The sequence below is a fragment of the Zalophus californianus genome, chromosome 4 (genome assembly GCF_009762305.2).
Source record: "Zalophus californianus isolate mZalCal1 chromosome 4, mZalCal1.pri.v2, whole genome shotgun sequence".
In the NCBI taxonomy this organism is placed as follows: Eukaryota; Metazoa; Chordata; class Mammalia; order Carnivora; family Otariidae; genus Zalophus; species Zalophus californianus.
In genome coordinates this window covers 43433901-43448930 of record NC_045598.1, presented here as the reverse complement: position 1 = coordinate 43448930, position 15030 = coordinate 43433901, and the positions used below count along the sequence as shown (strand labels likewise).

General features: G+C 54.3%; 1 protein-coding gene across 1 annotated transcript; it reads left to right on the top strand.

The window, feature by feature from the left end:
• Positions 1-1256: 1256 nt before the first annotated feature.
• Positions 1257-14781, top strand: CDCP2 (CUB domain containing protein 2). Its single transcript, XM_027569397.2, has 6 exons — positions 1257-1335; positions 4628-4975; positions 7694-8029; positions 8963-9316; positions 12270-12448; positions 14455-14781. The coding sequence occupies exons 1-6, from the start codon at positions 1257-1259 to the stop codon at positions 14779-14781; spliced, it is 1623 nt and encodes a 540-aa protein (XP_027425198.2).
• Positions 14782-15030: the final 249 nt, after the last annotated feature.

The following is a 15030-nucleotide window of genomic DNA, read 5'->3' as shown; positions in this document are numbered from 1 at the left end:
CTCCCTGGGGACCTCCTGATACAAGGATGGGCCAGAAGCAGCATGTGGTCTGGCAGATGGCCCTCTGAGTTCCTCTGAGGTAAATAAAAATCATGCTTGCTCCCAAGCACAGAGTGAGGCGCCGGCTCATCTAATCCCCGCAGCGGACGACAAGCTACTAGCTTTCTCCTCTTCGTGCTCGGGAGACCGGGCCTCAGAGAGGTTGGGCCACTTTCTCAGGCTGCCCCAGCCCGGCAGGAGTGGCAGAGCCAGGAATCAGACCTTGTGGGCCCAACCAGAGCCCAGGCTCCTCACTGGGAGGCAGGAGTGTGCCGTGTTTCCCTTGGATGCCCTGTGCAGGCTCTGCGCAGTGAAGTTGCTGGAGAACGAGCGCTGGGCTGAACAGAACCAAGTACGGCTCCCAGAGGAAGTAGAGCCTGTTTCCTGTTGGACACAGAGCCCTTGAGGGCGTTCCCGCAGCCTCGCTCCTAGCACCCAGCCTGGCACAGAGTAATGCTCAGGCAGGGTTTGTGGATCAGTTGAGGAGGGAATATCTAATATTCCTGGCCAGAATTTACACTGTGGCCTGGATCCATGGTCACTTTAGGAGATGCACAATACAATTTTCCCATTCTGTTATTCCGGCTGCTTTCTTCCATGAAAATAGAATTTGCCCTCCTCAGCTGCCCTCAGCCTCCTTTGCCCTCCCTCTGAGCTAATCTAAGCATGTCTGAAGGATGCCTTTCCCACTTGTCCCACTAATTAGAAGGTCCCTTCAGCTCCTCCGTGGGTGGGCATGGGACCACCATTGGGCTGCAGCATAGGTCACAGCCTGCCATTTCCTACAGGCAGGGTTGAATGGCCCCACTGGACAGATGAGTAAGACTGAGACCCAGAGGAGCTAGATGACTCGTTCAAGGCCACCTGGCGGGCTAGAGGCTGACTTAGGGTGGTTGCCAGATCTGCCTAGCCCCAACACTCATGGCCTTTCTCCATCACCAAATTCCCTTCCCGCCCTGAGGTGCGTCCTTTCCCGATCCAGGGCAGCCAGTGCAGATCTCAGAATGTGTCAAGCCGGTGACACTAGATCCGTCACCTCAGGGTGGAATGAAGGAAGCACCTGGGGATCAGCTTACTAATTCGAGGGGCCGATGAATTATTCAGGCCACCATTAACTTGGAGGCCCTCTCAGACTCATTTCCCTTCCCCCTGCTCCAGACCCTCAGATCCTGGCCTGCCCCGAGCTCTGCAGACCCGTGGGGGCCCCCAGTGAGGGGATGCTGGCAGAGCTGGGGTCCTGTCTGCTGCTGGTGGTGGTGCTGCTGGGCCCAGGCCCCAGGGCCCATGCTATGAAAGGTAGGAGCTCTGGAGGACACAGGCAGGCTCTGTGATGGGGGGGTGGGGGGGTTGGGGGGTGGCCAGGTGGCTGCCAGGGTCTCAGGAGGTTTCTATATGGGAGGCCAGAAAGCAGGAGGCCTTTTTGCGGGGAGTTGGCTGAGTTGAGGATGTATTTGCTTCTGAGATGGTAAAAGGCAGTATTTGCAGAGTACCTGCTATGTGCCGGATGCTTTACAAACACAATTGCATTTAATCTTCAGGACAAACCTCAAGGTGGGTATGAGTCCTCCATTTTACAGTTGAAGGAACTGAGGCAGAGAGAGGTTCAGTAACCTGTCCAAGGAGGTATAGTTACCAAGGGCTGAGGGAACGGCTCAGAGGCAATGGAAGGTTTATTGCTGGAGGAAGTCTTTACCCTCCTCCTGAGAGCCTGCTGCACTTCCCCACCACCAGCCAGGTGAAATCAAAGTTCTTCCTGATGGCATTCGGCGTCCCCCAGGTTTGGCCCCAATTCTCTATATAATATCCAGCCTCGGTCCCCTGTGTCCTTTGGGCACCCCGAGCTCTGGCAGAGGATCGTACCCCCTTCTGGAAATGCTTCACCCTCTGTGTGGAAGGTCCCTGTTCTCTTTTGCCTTCGGAGAACATGTGGCTCATCTATCAAACTTGGGTCAAACACCACCTCCTCCAGGAAGCCTTCCACATCCTTCCATCAGCCTCAGAGGCTCCCTCCTGGGAGCTCCCAGAACCCTGTGCTAGCACCCTGGCCCCAGGTCGCCTCATGCTGCTCCGGCCCCATTGTGTTGTGTGCCTGTCTGTGAAGCAGTATCAGTTCACTGGACTTCAAGGGGCGTGCATGTTGGGGGCGCTCAGCAAGCAGCCCTCAGTGCCTCGTTTTCCTGCAGGCTCAAGTGGGGCTCAAAGAAGGAAAGGGAATGTGCCAGTCACCTCTTCGGTGGCAGAGGTGGGCTGGGTCCCCAGGCGTCTCACTCCTTCCTGTAGGGGATAAGCTAGCTGTTCCCATTTTCTAGCCTCCGGAGCTATAGTGGCCCAAGGGTGATCCTGGGGTTCAAGGGCGTCTGGCTGAGTCCCGGAGGGCAAGGCCTACACTTGTGCTGGCACCTGGGACCTCCTTGGCCACAAGATTTCTGCTCCAACACTCCAAGGGCTTTTCCTGTCCCATGGGCAGGGCTGGGGGAAGGACAATGACAGGCACCGGACAGAATATCCCTCTGTCCTCTTGCCATAAAGGCATGAATCAGACAGGGTTCGTGCCGGGCGTGCCGCAGGGGCCGACAGGGAGCCGACAACCCGAGCTGGGTGTGCATCTGAGGCCCTTGAAGGAGAAGCTTTGTCTCATCAGTGCTCACAGCCACCCCATTTCACAGATGCGTGACTGAGGCTCAGGGAGGCTAGGTGACTGTGAGTACGTGCCATCTCCTCCCCCCAAATTGTCCCCAACTAACGACCTTCTTGTCCCTCCTGGTCAGACTCAAACACCACCTTTCCTGTGAATCTTGTGCCCCCATCCCCCCAACAGTGCTGGCCCAGCAAGATTAGCCCCCGTCCCTCGGGTCCCTGTGGCATTGCTGACCGCCCTCCCGTTCCACAGTGCGCTCCCCGGGAGAGCCCCGTGCTGAGTCAGCCCGGGCCCGGTATAGGCTTTTTGGCCTTTTCAGTAAACAGAGCTAGGAAATTAATTTTTTTTTTTTTTAGAAACAAAAATAAATCTTAAATTCATACTGTCTTTAATTCAAATTGAAGATCACAAGCGTTCTATTTAATTTTTTAATTTTATGGTTGTATCACTCTCTTCTTACACGGAACATCTTAGCTCCTATTGACATTAGCAGAGGTGCTTTATTCCAATTTATAAAATACTGTAAAATAGCAGTACTGACTGTTATTACAAATAGTAAGTCTCCTGAGTCAAGTTTCAGACTTCTCTGCTTCGTTTTGTCCCGGGGATATATCCCACTAGGAATGTACAGTCAAAAAAGTATATTTCCAAGTCATTTGAAATCATTTCCCCCCATGATGAATGTGCCTCCAACTTGATATATGTGTATATGATATTTGTCTCAGTTTGGGACTTTTAAAAAATATTTGTGTTTTCTTTTTAAAGATTTTATTTATTTAATTGAGAGAGAGAGCGTGAGCGTGCGCGCACAAGTCGGGGGTGGGGGGGTAGGGGAGGAGGGGCAGGCTCCCCGCTGAGCAGGAAGCCCAACATGGGGCTCGATCCCAGGACCCTGCGAGGATCATCACCTGAGCCAAAGACAGACGCTTAACAGACCGAGCCACCCAGGCACCCCCAGTTTTGGATTTTTAGGGGTTACTTAAAATGGTTTTTTGCTAATTTAAAAATTATATTAAAGGTCATTCATGAGGGGCGCCTGGGTGGCTCAGTCATTAAGGTCTGCCTTTGGCTCAGGTCATGGTCCCAGGGTCCCGGGATCGAGCCCCGCATCGGGCTCCCTGCTCAGCGGGAAGCCTGCTTCTCCCTCTCCCACTCCCTCTGCTTGTGTTCCCGCTCTCCCTGTCTCTCTCTCTCTGTCAAATAAATAAATAAAATCTTAAAAAAAAAAAAGTCATTCATGACTATAAAGTCAAAATTATAAAACAGGTCTCATTGAAAAAGGTCTAGCTTCATGCCTGTTTTCCTCCCCTCTGTTTACTCCTTCCCCTGACAGAGAATCATTTTTATTAGTTTCCTTCCATTGTTTTCTTTTTTTAAATATAAGCAAATACGCGCATATAAGAATGTACTTGTGACACTACAGTAGGGCTGTGCGCATCCTCACGGAGGGTGGGGTATTATCATTTGTAATTTTTAAATTCCCTACGGTATACGCCTAGGATCTGGCATATGGTACTGTTTTATCTAAAATTATAGATCTGCCCCAACATTTCTGTCTCCTCTCCCTGCTTTATTTTTCCCCATAGCACTAATCACTCTTCAATATGCTCTGTATTTTATTCAACGTGTTTATCATCTGTGTTCCCCAATCAGAACCACCCAGGAGATTCCACAAAGGCAAGAATTTTTGTCTGTTCTGTTCCTGCTGAAACCCCAGCACCTAGAACATTGCCTAGCGCTCAGACGGTATTTGTTGAATGAATAAAAGAGTGCTTGATAAGTATTTGAGGATTAAGCAGAGGAATGAGCAAACACGTGCATCAGTGAATTGATTTAGGGTCATGGCCTCATGCTCCCTCACCCCATCCCGAAGACTGTGGCCGGGTCTGTGGCCGGGTCTACCACCCAGGACCCCAGCACTGACCGAGCCATTCTTCCCTCCTGCCCCAGGTATCAAATGTGGGGGTGTGCTCTCAGCACCTTCCGGAAACTTCTCCAGCCCCAACTTCCCCAGGCTCTACCCCTACAACACAGAGTGCAGCTGGCTGATTGTGGTGGCTGAGGGCTCCTCGGTGCTGCTCACTTTCCACGCCTTCGACCTGGAGTACCACGACTCCTGCAGCTTCGACTACCTGGAGGTGTACAACGGGGCCTCGGGGGACAAGGGCAGCCTGCTGGGGAGGTTCTGCGGCCGGGTGCCCCCACCACCCTTCACCTCCTCCTGGCACGTCATGTCTGTCGTCTTCCATTCAGACAAGCACGTGGCCAGCCGAGGCTTTTCTGCCAGCTACCAGAAAGGCAAGGGGGACCTGGCAGGGAGAGGGGGGCCCTGTGGGGGCCGGGGGGAGGAGAGCCGTGGGCTGAGGCGAGGCTTGCTGGCAGCTCCGGAGCCTGGGTGGTCCTGCTGCCACAGCTCAGGGACAAGAACAGCTTCCAGCGGTGGTCATGGTGGTTGTGGGTTCCCACCTTCAGGGCAGCAGTCCTGGGAGCCCTGGGAAGGTCTCACTGTATCCAGGAGCAAGGCCTTTTGTGCTCCCTATGGTCCTTCTTATCCCATGACATGGCATCAGGACGAAGGAGAGGACACCAGGCTGCCCCTGCTGCCCGTCCCTCTGCAGCACCCCATCATTTACGAGCGCAGGGACCCCTGGCGCCCCACCCCAAGTCCTCTGGAGTAAAAGATGCACGAGGGCCATCTGTGTGGAGCCGGTGACACGCTCCCCTCCCCAGGCTTTACCTAATGCCTCTTACGTTGTGGATCCCTAACCCTCTCTCCCTCCACCTGGAAACCTGCCCCTTAGTCTAGTGAGGGGAGCAGAGGCTTTGCTCTTCTCAGCTTTCCTCTTGTCTCCAGGCCTCTCTGCACACACTCAAACCTCCTCCCTTCTCCCAGGGCCCAAACCCAATACCTTACTTGTGTCCGCTTAAGCCACAGACAACCACAGAGGCTCTTGGGGCGCAGGGTTCCCCATACAACAGTCGGAGGGCCCGGGTGGGATGGCCCTCCCTGAGCTGGCTTTTGAGGCACAGAACTGCGGAATGCCAAAACACAAGAATCACAGACTGATCTCGTCACAGTTTTGGAATTTTAGACTCTTTGGTTTTTAAAATGTTAGGATATCAAAGTCATAATACCATAAGCAATGTTTTCCAACATTTTATTTTATTTTAAGATTTTATTTATTTATTGGACAGAGAGAGACACAGCGAGAGAGGGAACACAAGCAGGGGGAGTGGGAGAGGGAGAAGCAGGCTTCCCGCGGAGCAGGGAGTCCGATGCAGGGCTCGATCCCAGGACCCTGGAATCATGACCTGAGCCGAAGGCAGACGCTTAACGACTGAGCCACCCAGCTGCCCCTTTTCCAGCATTTTTAAAAACAGGAGTACCATTATAGCAAATGGAAACTTAGGTTAATCCCTTATATATAAAAAAGATAAAGGCAGTATTTTCTTGGTATGCATTTACTGTATTTTTTAAGTTCATATTTTTAACATTTACTTATTATAAGCCAATCACTGAAAACATAAGTCAATATGGATGGCCTCCAGTGAGTGAAATTTTTATATATGACCTGTGACCTGTGGATGCTGTTGTTCAGCGCATTAAAGAGCTTGAATACAGCATAGGAGTGAAATTTGCCCCACATGCAGGCCGATGGATGCCCCAGGGGGCTGCTGCAAAGCTCCGGAGCACAATTCAAAAGCTTCTGCTAAGTGTGTTCACATGGAAAAGGATCTCACAGACTGTCAAAACCTGCCCTCTCATTTCACAAACAATAAAGTTAAGAGTAGAGAGGGAGTGTGCCTTCCCAAGGTTACAAGGCTGAAAGCACGAACACTGGGACAAGAAGTCTTAGCGCCCAGCCCAGAGCAGAGCTAGGTTCACAAAGCCAAGCCCTGGGGCGAGGTTCTTGGCGTCTTGGGAAATAGCAGTGTGCCCCACCCTGCTGGTGCCTCCAGCTGGTCAGGGCATTCATCATCAGCCACCTCCTGGCTGGATTGGCAGGGCTGGGTTCCAAAAGGGTTTCATCAGCACTGGAGATTCTGCATGAGCCTGCACCTGGTGGATCAGGCTGGGCAGGTCTTCCGACCTCTCGTATTCCCATGAGGCTCATGGAGGCTGGGTCACTTGCCCAGGGTCACACCCCTCAGAGAAGACAGAGCTGAGGACCGACACCCATCTTCAGACTTCAAGCCCATCTCCACTTCACCAGACCCTCTCTCCAAGCCTCAGTTTCCTCTGTCAGGGAGCTTTGAGAATATTGCTGAACTCGGGCACCTCAGCCTCTGTGCCCCACAGGCCTGGTAGGAAAATCACAAGGTCAAGTGCCCAGGCTCTGCAACCAGGCAGTTCCTGCTCTCCCCATTACCAGCTGGGTGGCCTGCCGTCAGGGCCCCACCCAGGTTCCCGGGGACTCATCACTTCAGTGGCTCCTGCCAACCTCCATATCTCTACGTGAAGCTTTGTTCTCAAGTCTACTTCGGCAGGTCACCTCTATCCCCACAGCCCTCGGCCTGGACTCTTGGGAGCTGGTGTACAAATGCCCCAGCTCCCTTTGTCTCAGGTGACATAACCCTGAGGTGTATGCCTGACGCCATTCCCCCAGGATTCCCCAACAGGGCTCGGCAGCTGGCTTGACATGACTTTTATTGGCCCTTATAGCTCCCAAATAAACTCCTTATGCTCATACCCTTGTCTCAGGGTCTATCTGGGTGAACCTAGACTCCCCCAGGTAAGTTACTTACCTTCTCCGTGCCTCCATTTTTGCAACCATAGAATGGGGAGAACCACTGTGCATTCCCCTAGGGTGATGGTAATGGTGTCAAAAGACAGCGTCGGTGCCAAGTGCCAGGTCTGTGCCTGCCACACAGCAAGCACTCAGTGGATGGTGACAAGGTTTCCATGAGATAGATACCCATGGGGGGTGGCACGTTGAGGGGTGTCCTGTTCCCAAGGGAGGGGGTTGGGGGGCCACGGGGAGGAAGAAAGGTCAGCTCAGGAGGGCTTCTTTGCAGATGTGTGTGGTGGTGTCCTAGTGGGCCTTTCAGGGGTCCTTACCAGCCCTGAGTACCCGGACAACTACCCCAACAACGTGGAGTGCCACTGGGTGATCCACGCCTCCGGCCCTGCCACTGTCAAGCTGGTGTTCGTGGACTTCCAGGTGGAGGGTAGTGAGGAGTGCACCTATGACTACGTGGCTGTGCTTGGGGGGCCTGGCCCCGCCCGCGGGCATCACTACTGTGGCAGCACCCGGCCCCCAACTCTTGTGTCCCTGGGCCACGAGCTGCAGGTGGTCTTCAAGTCTGACTTTAACATTGGAGGCCGGGGCTTCAAGGCCTACTACTTCTCAGGTAGAAGGGGCTGGGGCTATACCTCGAGGCCCCTGTGCATGCTGTGCATGACCCTGCCTGGCCAGTGCCAAGGTGTAAGCATGTCACCTCCTCTGTGAAGTCTTCCTGATTGACTCAAAATTAGTCCGTCTTTTCAACTCCTCCTGGAGTTTTTTCTTTGTTTTTGTTTTTTTTTTTTTTTTTTTTTTTACAGCAACGATCTAACACTTATCATTTATGTACGTGGCCGGCACGTTGATTTCCCCTGACTGTGAGTTCCTATGGGTTTGTCTCTGTACCTGCCACATAGAACGGATTCAGTCAATGTGTGTACAAATGAATGAATGAAGTAGAGAGTGGAGGAGATGGAGAAAGAAATAGACAATGACAACCCACTGTGGTCTTTGTTAACAATAAGAATCATGGATGACTTCCTGGAGGAGGAGAGAATTGAGTAGTGCTTTGAAGGAGTTAACCCGAGGCAGAAGGAAGGGAAGGGTATTCCAGGCAGAGAGATCAGCATGCGCGAAGGCAGGGAGGACAGAGAGGGTTTAGTGTGCTCGTATGCTACGAGGTGTTTGGGGAGGGTGGAAGTTAGGGCTGGATGAGGGGCAGTGAGGAAATGAGCAAGGTCATGTTATGAGCCATCTTGTCTGTCAAGTCCAAGTTTGGACTCAACTCTGAGGACAAGTATTAGGTCTGGTTATTGAATTCCTAACCGGACCAGCACTCGTGAAGTGGACTGCCAATTGGAATGAGAGTCTTGGCCTTCAGCTAGTTTCTGTTTAAAGCAGGCTTTGGGATCCATTGTCTGGTTTGCCCACCACGGTGCCCACCACCTGCCAGGGTGGTTTTAGGACCTTTCTGGGGCCCTCTGCCCAAGCTGTACTGCAGAGGGTGACAGTCCCCACCCTTCTCATTGTGGTCCCTTCTGTCCTCCTCTCCCCAACCCAGGGGAATGCCAGGAGGTATACACGGCCGTGCGGGGCAACTTCTCCAGTCCCCAGTACCCCAGCGCCTACCCTAACAACATTCACTGCCACTGGACCATCCGCCTGCCTCCAGGCTACCGGGTCAAGGTGTTCTTCCTGGACCTGGACCTGGAGGGTCCCAACAGCCTGACCAGGACCTGTGACTTCGACCATCTGGCAGCCTTCGATGGGGCCAGCGAGGAGGCCTCCCTGCTGGGGAATTGGTGCGGCCACCACCTGCCAGCACCGGTCACCTCGAGCCGCAACCAGCTTCTGCTTCTACTGCACACGGACCGCAGCACCACCCGAAGGGGCTTCTCCGTGGCCTACATTGGAGGTCAGCTGGGGTTGAGGGTGTGGGCGTGCTGACGGCGGGGCGGGGAGCGGTAAGGCTGGGGTCCTTTGCCGCTTCCTCCCTCCATCCCACCGCTGGTCTTCTCCAGCCTTTTCTCGGGTGGCTGCAGCACCGCGGACTGCTGCCCTGGGGCCCCTGGGACCACACCAGTGTGGCCCTTTCTTATTTCCACACTGCAGCGCCCTGCCTTTCCAGCTTCCAGCTCCACGTGCCCTAATTCCCCCATCTCTCTCCTTCCCCCTTGGGCCCCTGGCCTCTCTCCTGCTGTGGTTTATCCTGCGTATCCAGGGGTAGTACGCAAAATATGGCCATGTTACTTGTGATAAACAACTGGCATAACCATGGAGATGTCAACAAGCTTTGCTTATATCGGTCATAAGTCCCAACTGCCGGTGGCCTCAACAAGTGGCTTTTGTTTTCCTCACATAACAAGAAGTCTGGAGCTAGGGAGCTGCTCTGTTAGTTCAGGAACTTAACACTGTCTCAGCCGGTACCTCTGGGATTCTCTTGGCCGCATGACTGCAAGATGGCTGCTACAACTCCGACATCATGTCCACGTTCGAGGCTGGAAGAGTGTAGGGGAGATGCCAGCTACAAATGTCCTGTTACCAGGAAAACAAAAGCATTTTCAGAAGCTCTTGAAAGACTTCTTGGTCTCAAGAGTTTGAACTTGGTCAGGTGGCCATGCCCAGCGGCAGAGGCGGCTGAGAACATTGGCACGGGGCTTTTCCAGCTTCCCTAGTGCCCGTTAGATTTGCCAGCCAGCAGCCTCCACTGTCTCTCGCCTCTTCCCGTCACCCTTCCCTGGCCCATGGGCCCAGAAGAGCCTGTGCTCTGGACCCATTTTGCCCTCTACCTGAGCAGGCAAAAGGTTCTTGTTGTGCAGGTGTGGAAAGGGAGGTGCAGAGAGAGGAAACGCTTCACCGCGGTCACGTGGGCAACGGGGTTACGGCCAAGACTAGAACCCCTGCCTGCCTTCTTTGTGGCCTAGTAGGGTCCCGGGTGAGGGAGCCAGGGCTGAGTTCAGACAGACCAGGGCCACATCCAAATGCTGCCATTTACCGACCATCCAGTGGCCTCATCCATGCAAGGGGTTGATGAATGCCTTCTGCAGGGGGTCATTCAGATGAAAAGAGAGAACAGAGGACATTCTTGCTGAGGGTGGATGTCTCTCCCTCACATGTCTCGGGCCTGGTCTGCAATCAAGCATCTTCCCTCCGTCCTTACCCCTTACGAAAGTGGTCATGGGGAAGGACACCGCTGCGCCGCAGCGAGCTAGTGGCAGTGAAGTGGCCTGGGCAGACCCGCCCTCCAGGGCCTCAGCTGGCTTCCTCCATAACCTGGGGGAGGAGAGCTGTCCCTTGTGAGAGCGACCCCTCCTAGGGTTTCACTCTGGAGAGCCAGGGGCCACAGGCTCTGCCATAGCTAGCTGCAGGTGTTTTTTTCTCTGTGGGTCTGTTACTCCACCTGTAAAATGAGGACACTGGCTGAAGGATATTTAAGGTCCCCTTTGGTTTGATCGTCTTATCTCCAGGCATGGGTCCTCTCCCAGCAACGTGGGTTCTTGGACAAGCCCCTTCTCCTTTTGGTGCCTACAGAGCCTGAGGGTGGGGCAGCTCTCAACCTGGCTCTGTTCCAGGGGCAGGAGCCCCGGCTCCCACCTGCCCCACCCCCCTCCCCAGATCCCTGTGGGAGCCCAGGGCCAGACAGGGGCACTCGTGCTAGACGAGGCTCCAGATGTGGTCCAGGCTGCAGGCGGCCTCCTGGCTAGAGGACAACCTCACATCAATCAGGGGTGACACACAGTTCAGCGCCACCGAGATCATCGTGGGAGACGGCGGGCCCATAAATCCCCGACTGCCCAGACACCAGAGGCTGAAATATGTCTGAGGCATTTCCCGGAGAGGGGCTGAGAGTTCCAGGCCTCTGCCTGCCATCTCTTCTCTTTCCCACCCAGCGGCCACCCTTTCCTCCCCCTCCACTGCCCCCGCCCCAGCCAGCACTGTGCCCCCCCGCCCACACACACACACACACACACACACACACACACGCAGGCTGATACACCCACACACAGAAAGTCACACCATCTTGGCCTGGAGGGCTGCAGGGGCCCACCAAATGGAGGGGGGGGGGTCACCTCCAGACTTGGTAAAGGCTAAAATCCCAACTCAACCACTGCAAACAACTTTACCTCTCAGAGCTTCAGTTTCCAAAACCGTAAAATGGGTTTAGTTGTGTCCACCTCATGGGATCACCGTGGGGAGCGAGTGAGGCTTTCTTCGCAGTTCTGCCCCCCACCCCCACACACATACTGTCTTTCCCTGTCTTGCTTCTCTGCTTGATTTTCTTTCAGCCCACTCCAACACATCTTTCATTTTACCTATCTATTGCCCCCTTGCCCAACTAGAATGTAAGGTCCAAGAAGGCAGGAAGTTTGGGCTGGTGGGTTGGTTTTTTTCCATTTCTTTTTCTGTGGTGCCAGAATAGTGTCCTGAACATAGTAGGCCATCAAGAAATATTTGTGAAATGGTTGAATGAATTACCTGGCACATGGAAAAGAGATCAGCAAATAGTACCTCTTCTTATGATTAAGAATATCCGTTCATTCATTCATACATTCACTGACCCATTCATTCATTCATTCATTCGCTGACTCACTCATTCATTCATTCAGAATTCAGAATTCACAGCACCTGCCAAGCTCCGAGCCAGGCTGCAACGACAGGAGAAGGCCGGGTACCTGCCCTTGGGAGCTCATAGTCTGATGGAGTTAAACGGAGAAACACACGTGAAACATCCCCATTAGGCTGCATAGGCATCTCCCGACTCTGGGCCTCAGTTTTCCCACACATCATCCTTTGCGTGGGGTCTCAGGGTGGTGGGGGCAGACTTCCTGCCCCTAAGGCCTCCAGCCGCTCCCTCCCTCCGTCCCCAGTTGTGCCCATGAACGTGAGCTGCTCCCGCACGGACTTCCAGATCCTGATCGCCGCACAGGCTCTGGCACCGCTGGAGCGGACCAAGGTCTACCTGGGCAGCCGCAGCTGTGCCGCCCAGGAAGCCGGCGGCACCTTCCGGATCCAGGCCCGCTTTGACACCTGCGGCACCGAGTCTCAGGTAGGGGCTGCGCAGGGGGGGAGGGCAGGCATGAGGGGGCGGGGTCTGACCCCTGCTGAGAGGCACCTGCCATTCCTGAGAATTCAGCTTCTCTTCCTGGCTCAGTGACCCCACAAGCCCGGATGCAGAACTCAACAAACTTGCTCAGTGTAAACATGACAAAGAACTCAAATGGGAGACAGAGAAGGGGGCCCCACTGAATAACCCAGCGACAAACCTATGGAAGGCTCCTCCTGCAAGGCCCTGACCCTGACCATCCTTGGAGGCCTTCCTGCCCTTCCTTCCCTTCTCCCAGGAGCTCCCCACCCCCCAGGCCTCACCCCTTTCACATGCAGAGCTGTTGGAGCCTGGCTGCCTCCAGGGGCCCCTTCCCCAACCTGTGATCCAAATGGTCCCTGTGCTCCACAGAACAAAAGGGCCTTTCAAGTAACAGGATCCACTTCCCCCCAAAGGCAGTGAGGCTTACAAATGAATTCAGGTTTGGGGCCCTTGGAGTCGCTGGGCAGTGGCCCAAGCACCTCAGATGTCTGCATTCTTAGGGGCAGGTTAAAGGGGAAAGGAGAGATGCCCCCCCTTCCAGGGAGAGCTCACCCCCACCCCCAAGCCTTGGTATCCAGGGATGTGCCAGACTGGCTTGGTAGAAATCATGCACTTCCCAGCAAGCCGTACCACCCTGCCCCCCACATTAGCCAAATGTCCACCTGGGGCCCCTCCAGTCCACCCCTCTGCTTCCCCAGCCTCCGGCAACCTCTATCCTTTTGACTTGAGGAGAGAAGTGGGGGCAGTCTTGGCTGCCAAGATGATCTGCCCTCACCCTGACCCCATGCCCTAAGTCCCCCAGGGATTTTCTGTGGACACTCCACAGAGTCATGAAATGACGGGGACAGAGAATCCCAGAGGCAGGGAACCAGGAAACGGAGAACGAGGTATCATGGACACTCAGAGGCTCAGAGGCATGCAACCACCACCATAACTCGGAGCCACAGAATCATAGAATCTTGGGGCTAATACCACAGAAACATAAAAGATGAGAAACTTAGACTCCTGGATTCCTAGTGTCACCGTTATGCATCCTAGATCCTCGAGGACCATCTTTGAGAGCACTGAGCTGCTCTCAAAGATGCACAGCTCGAACAGCCCAAGGCAATGACCACCTTTCTGTGCATCTCTTTAAAAACACTGGAAACTTGATTTCATAACCATAACAGCACATCTTGTGTGGCTGGCTTTTCCCCTTCAAGTCTCTCCCTCATCAAAAACCCCTAAAACTTCCACTTTCTGTGATTTTCTTCCTCCCTTCTTTATCATGTGGACTGACTTTACTGGGTCCCCTTCTACTCACAGGCCCCGTATTTCTTTGTCCAGGGTCTCAATTCTGTATCACAAAAATCCAGGACACCGGTCCTCCTCAGAGGGTTTGGGGGCAGACAGGTTGAGGGCACAAAATCAGAAGCCTCCTTTGGGGGCATGGAATCAGAGCCTTTCGGAAGCCCATTTGAAACTCCCTTTCACAGCCTTCCTCAGAGGGGTGGCCCAGTGTCCAGGGACAGCAGCTTCCTACCGTTCCTGCCTGCCCGCTCTGTCACCTGTGTGTCGTGTGACCTCAGACAAGGGATTTAACTTTTGGGCCTCAGTTTCCTCATCTGTGAAATGGGGATTTTATGGTACCAATAAGAGAGGATCATAGTGAGAATGAAATGAGACAACGCACTTAAAACAGAGCCTGGAACATGGCAGATGGGCCTGCTCTTGCTGTTATTGTCTTTCATAGACCCCGCCTCCTTAAAGCCAGAGCAAACACGGACCCATCAGACATCCCCATAGTGTCCCTTTTACAGGAGGAGACACTGAGTTTCCAAACGGGAAGGGAGTCGGTGGTCAAGCTGGCACTAGAACCCCAGGCTCCTGGGGTTCTGCCCCCTTGGCACAGAGTCCCTACATATCTAGGGGCAAAGGGTCAGCCCCGGCCCCTTCAGGTGTGAGTGAGTGCCCCGTGACCCCCACAGCGGAGGAACAACACCTCAGTGATTGTCAGCATGCTGTACATCGACTTCTCGGCTGGCGGGCAGGAGGACATCCATGAGTATGAGGTCCGTTGTGAGCCACGGCGCAAGGAGGCTTCTGTCCACCTGCTGTCTGGCTCCAACCGGCTTGGGCCCTATGCCGCCACAGCTGAGCATCTTCAGGAAGCGCCACCCAGGGATGAGGTGGAGGCCCTGGAGGGCCCTGTGGCCATGGTGCCTCAGGACACCAGTGACATTGTCTTCCTGGGCCTTTGCATCCTGGCCGGAGTCCTCATGGTCGTTGCCATCGTGGTCCTGATGCTGCTGTGAGGGGGGCAGGGACCTGGGTGTGGGCTTCCCTGGGAGGCAGCTTGGGGTCCCCACAACAGGGGCAGGGCCGGGTGTTGTTGACTCGTTGGTGGCCATGGGCAAGTCATTGTCCCTCTCTGAGTCTCACTTTCCTAGGGAGGATCCGTGTGCCCTCCTTACCTCACAGGGCTGGCTTGAGGCTCAGAGAAGGGCCTGAATGCATAAGAACTTTGTCAACTCTGGCATGTTCTGTGTGTGTGCAATTGTTAC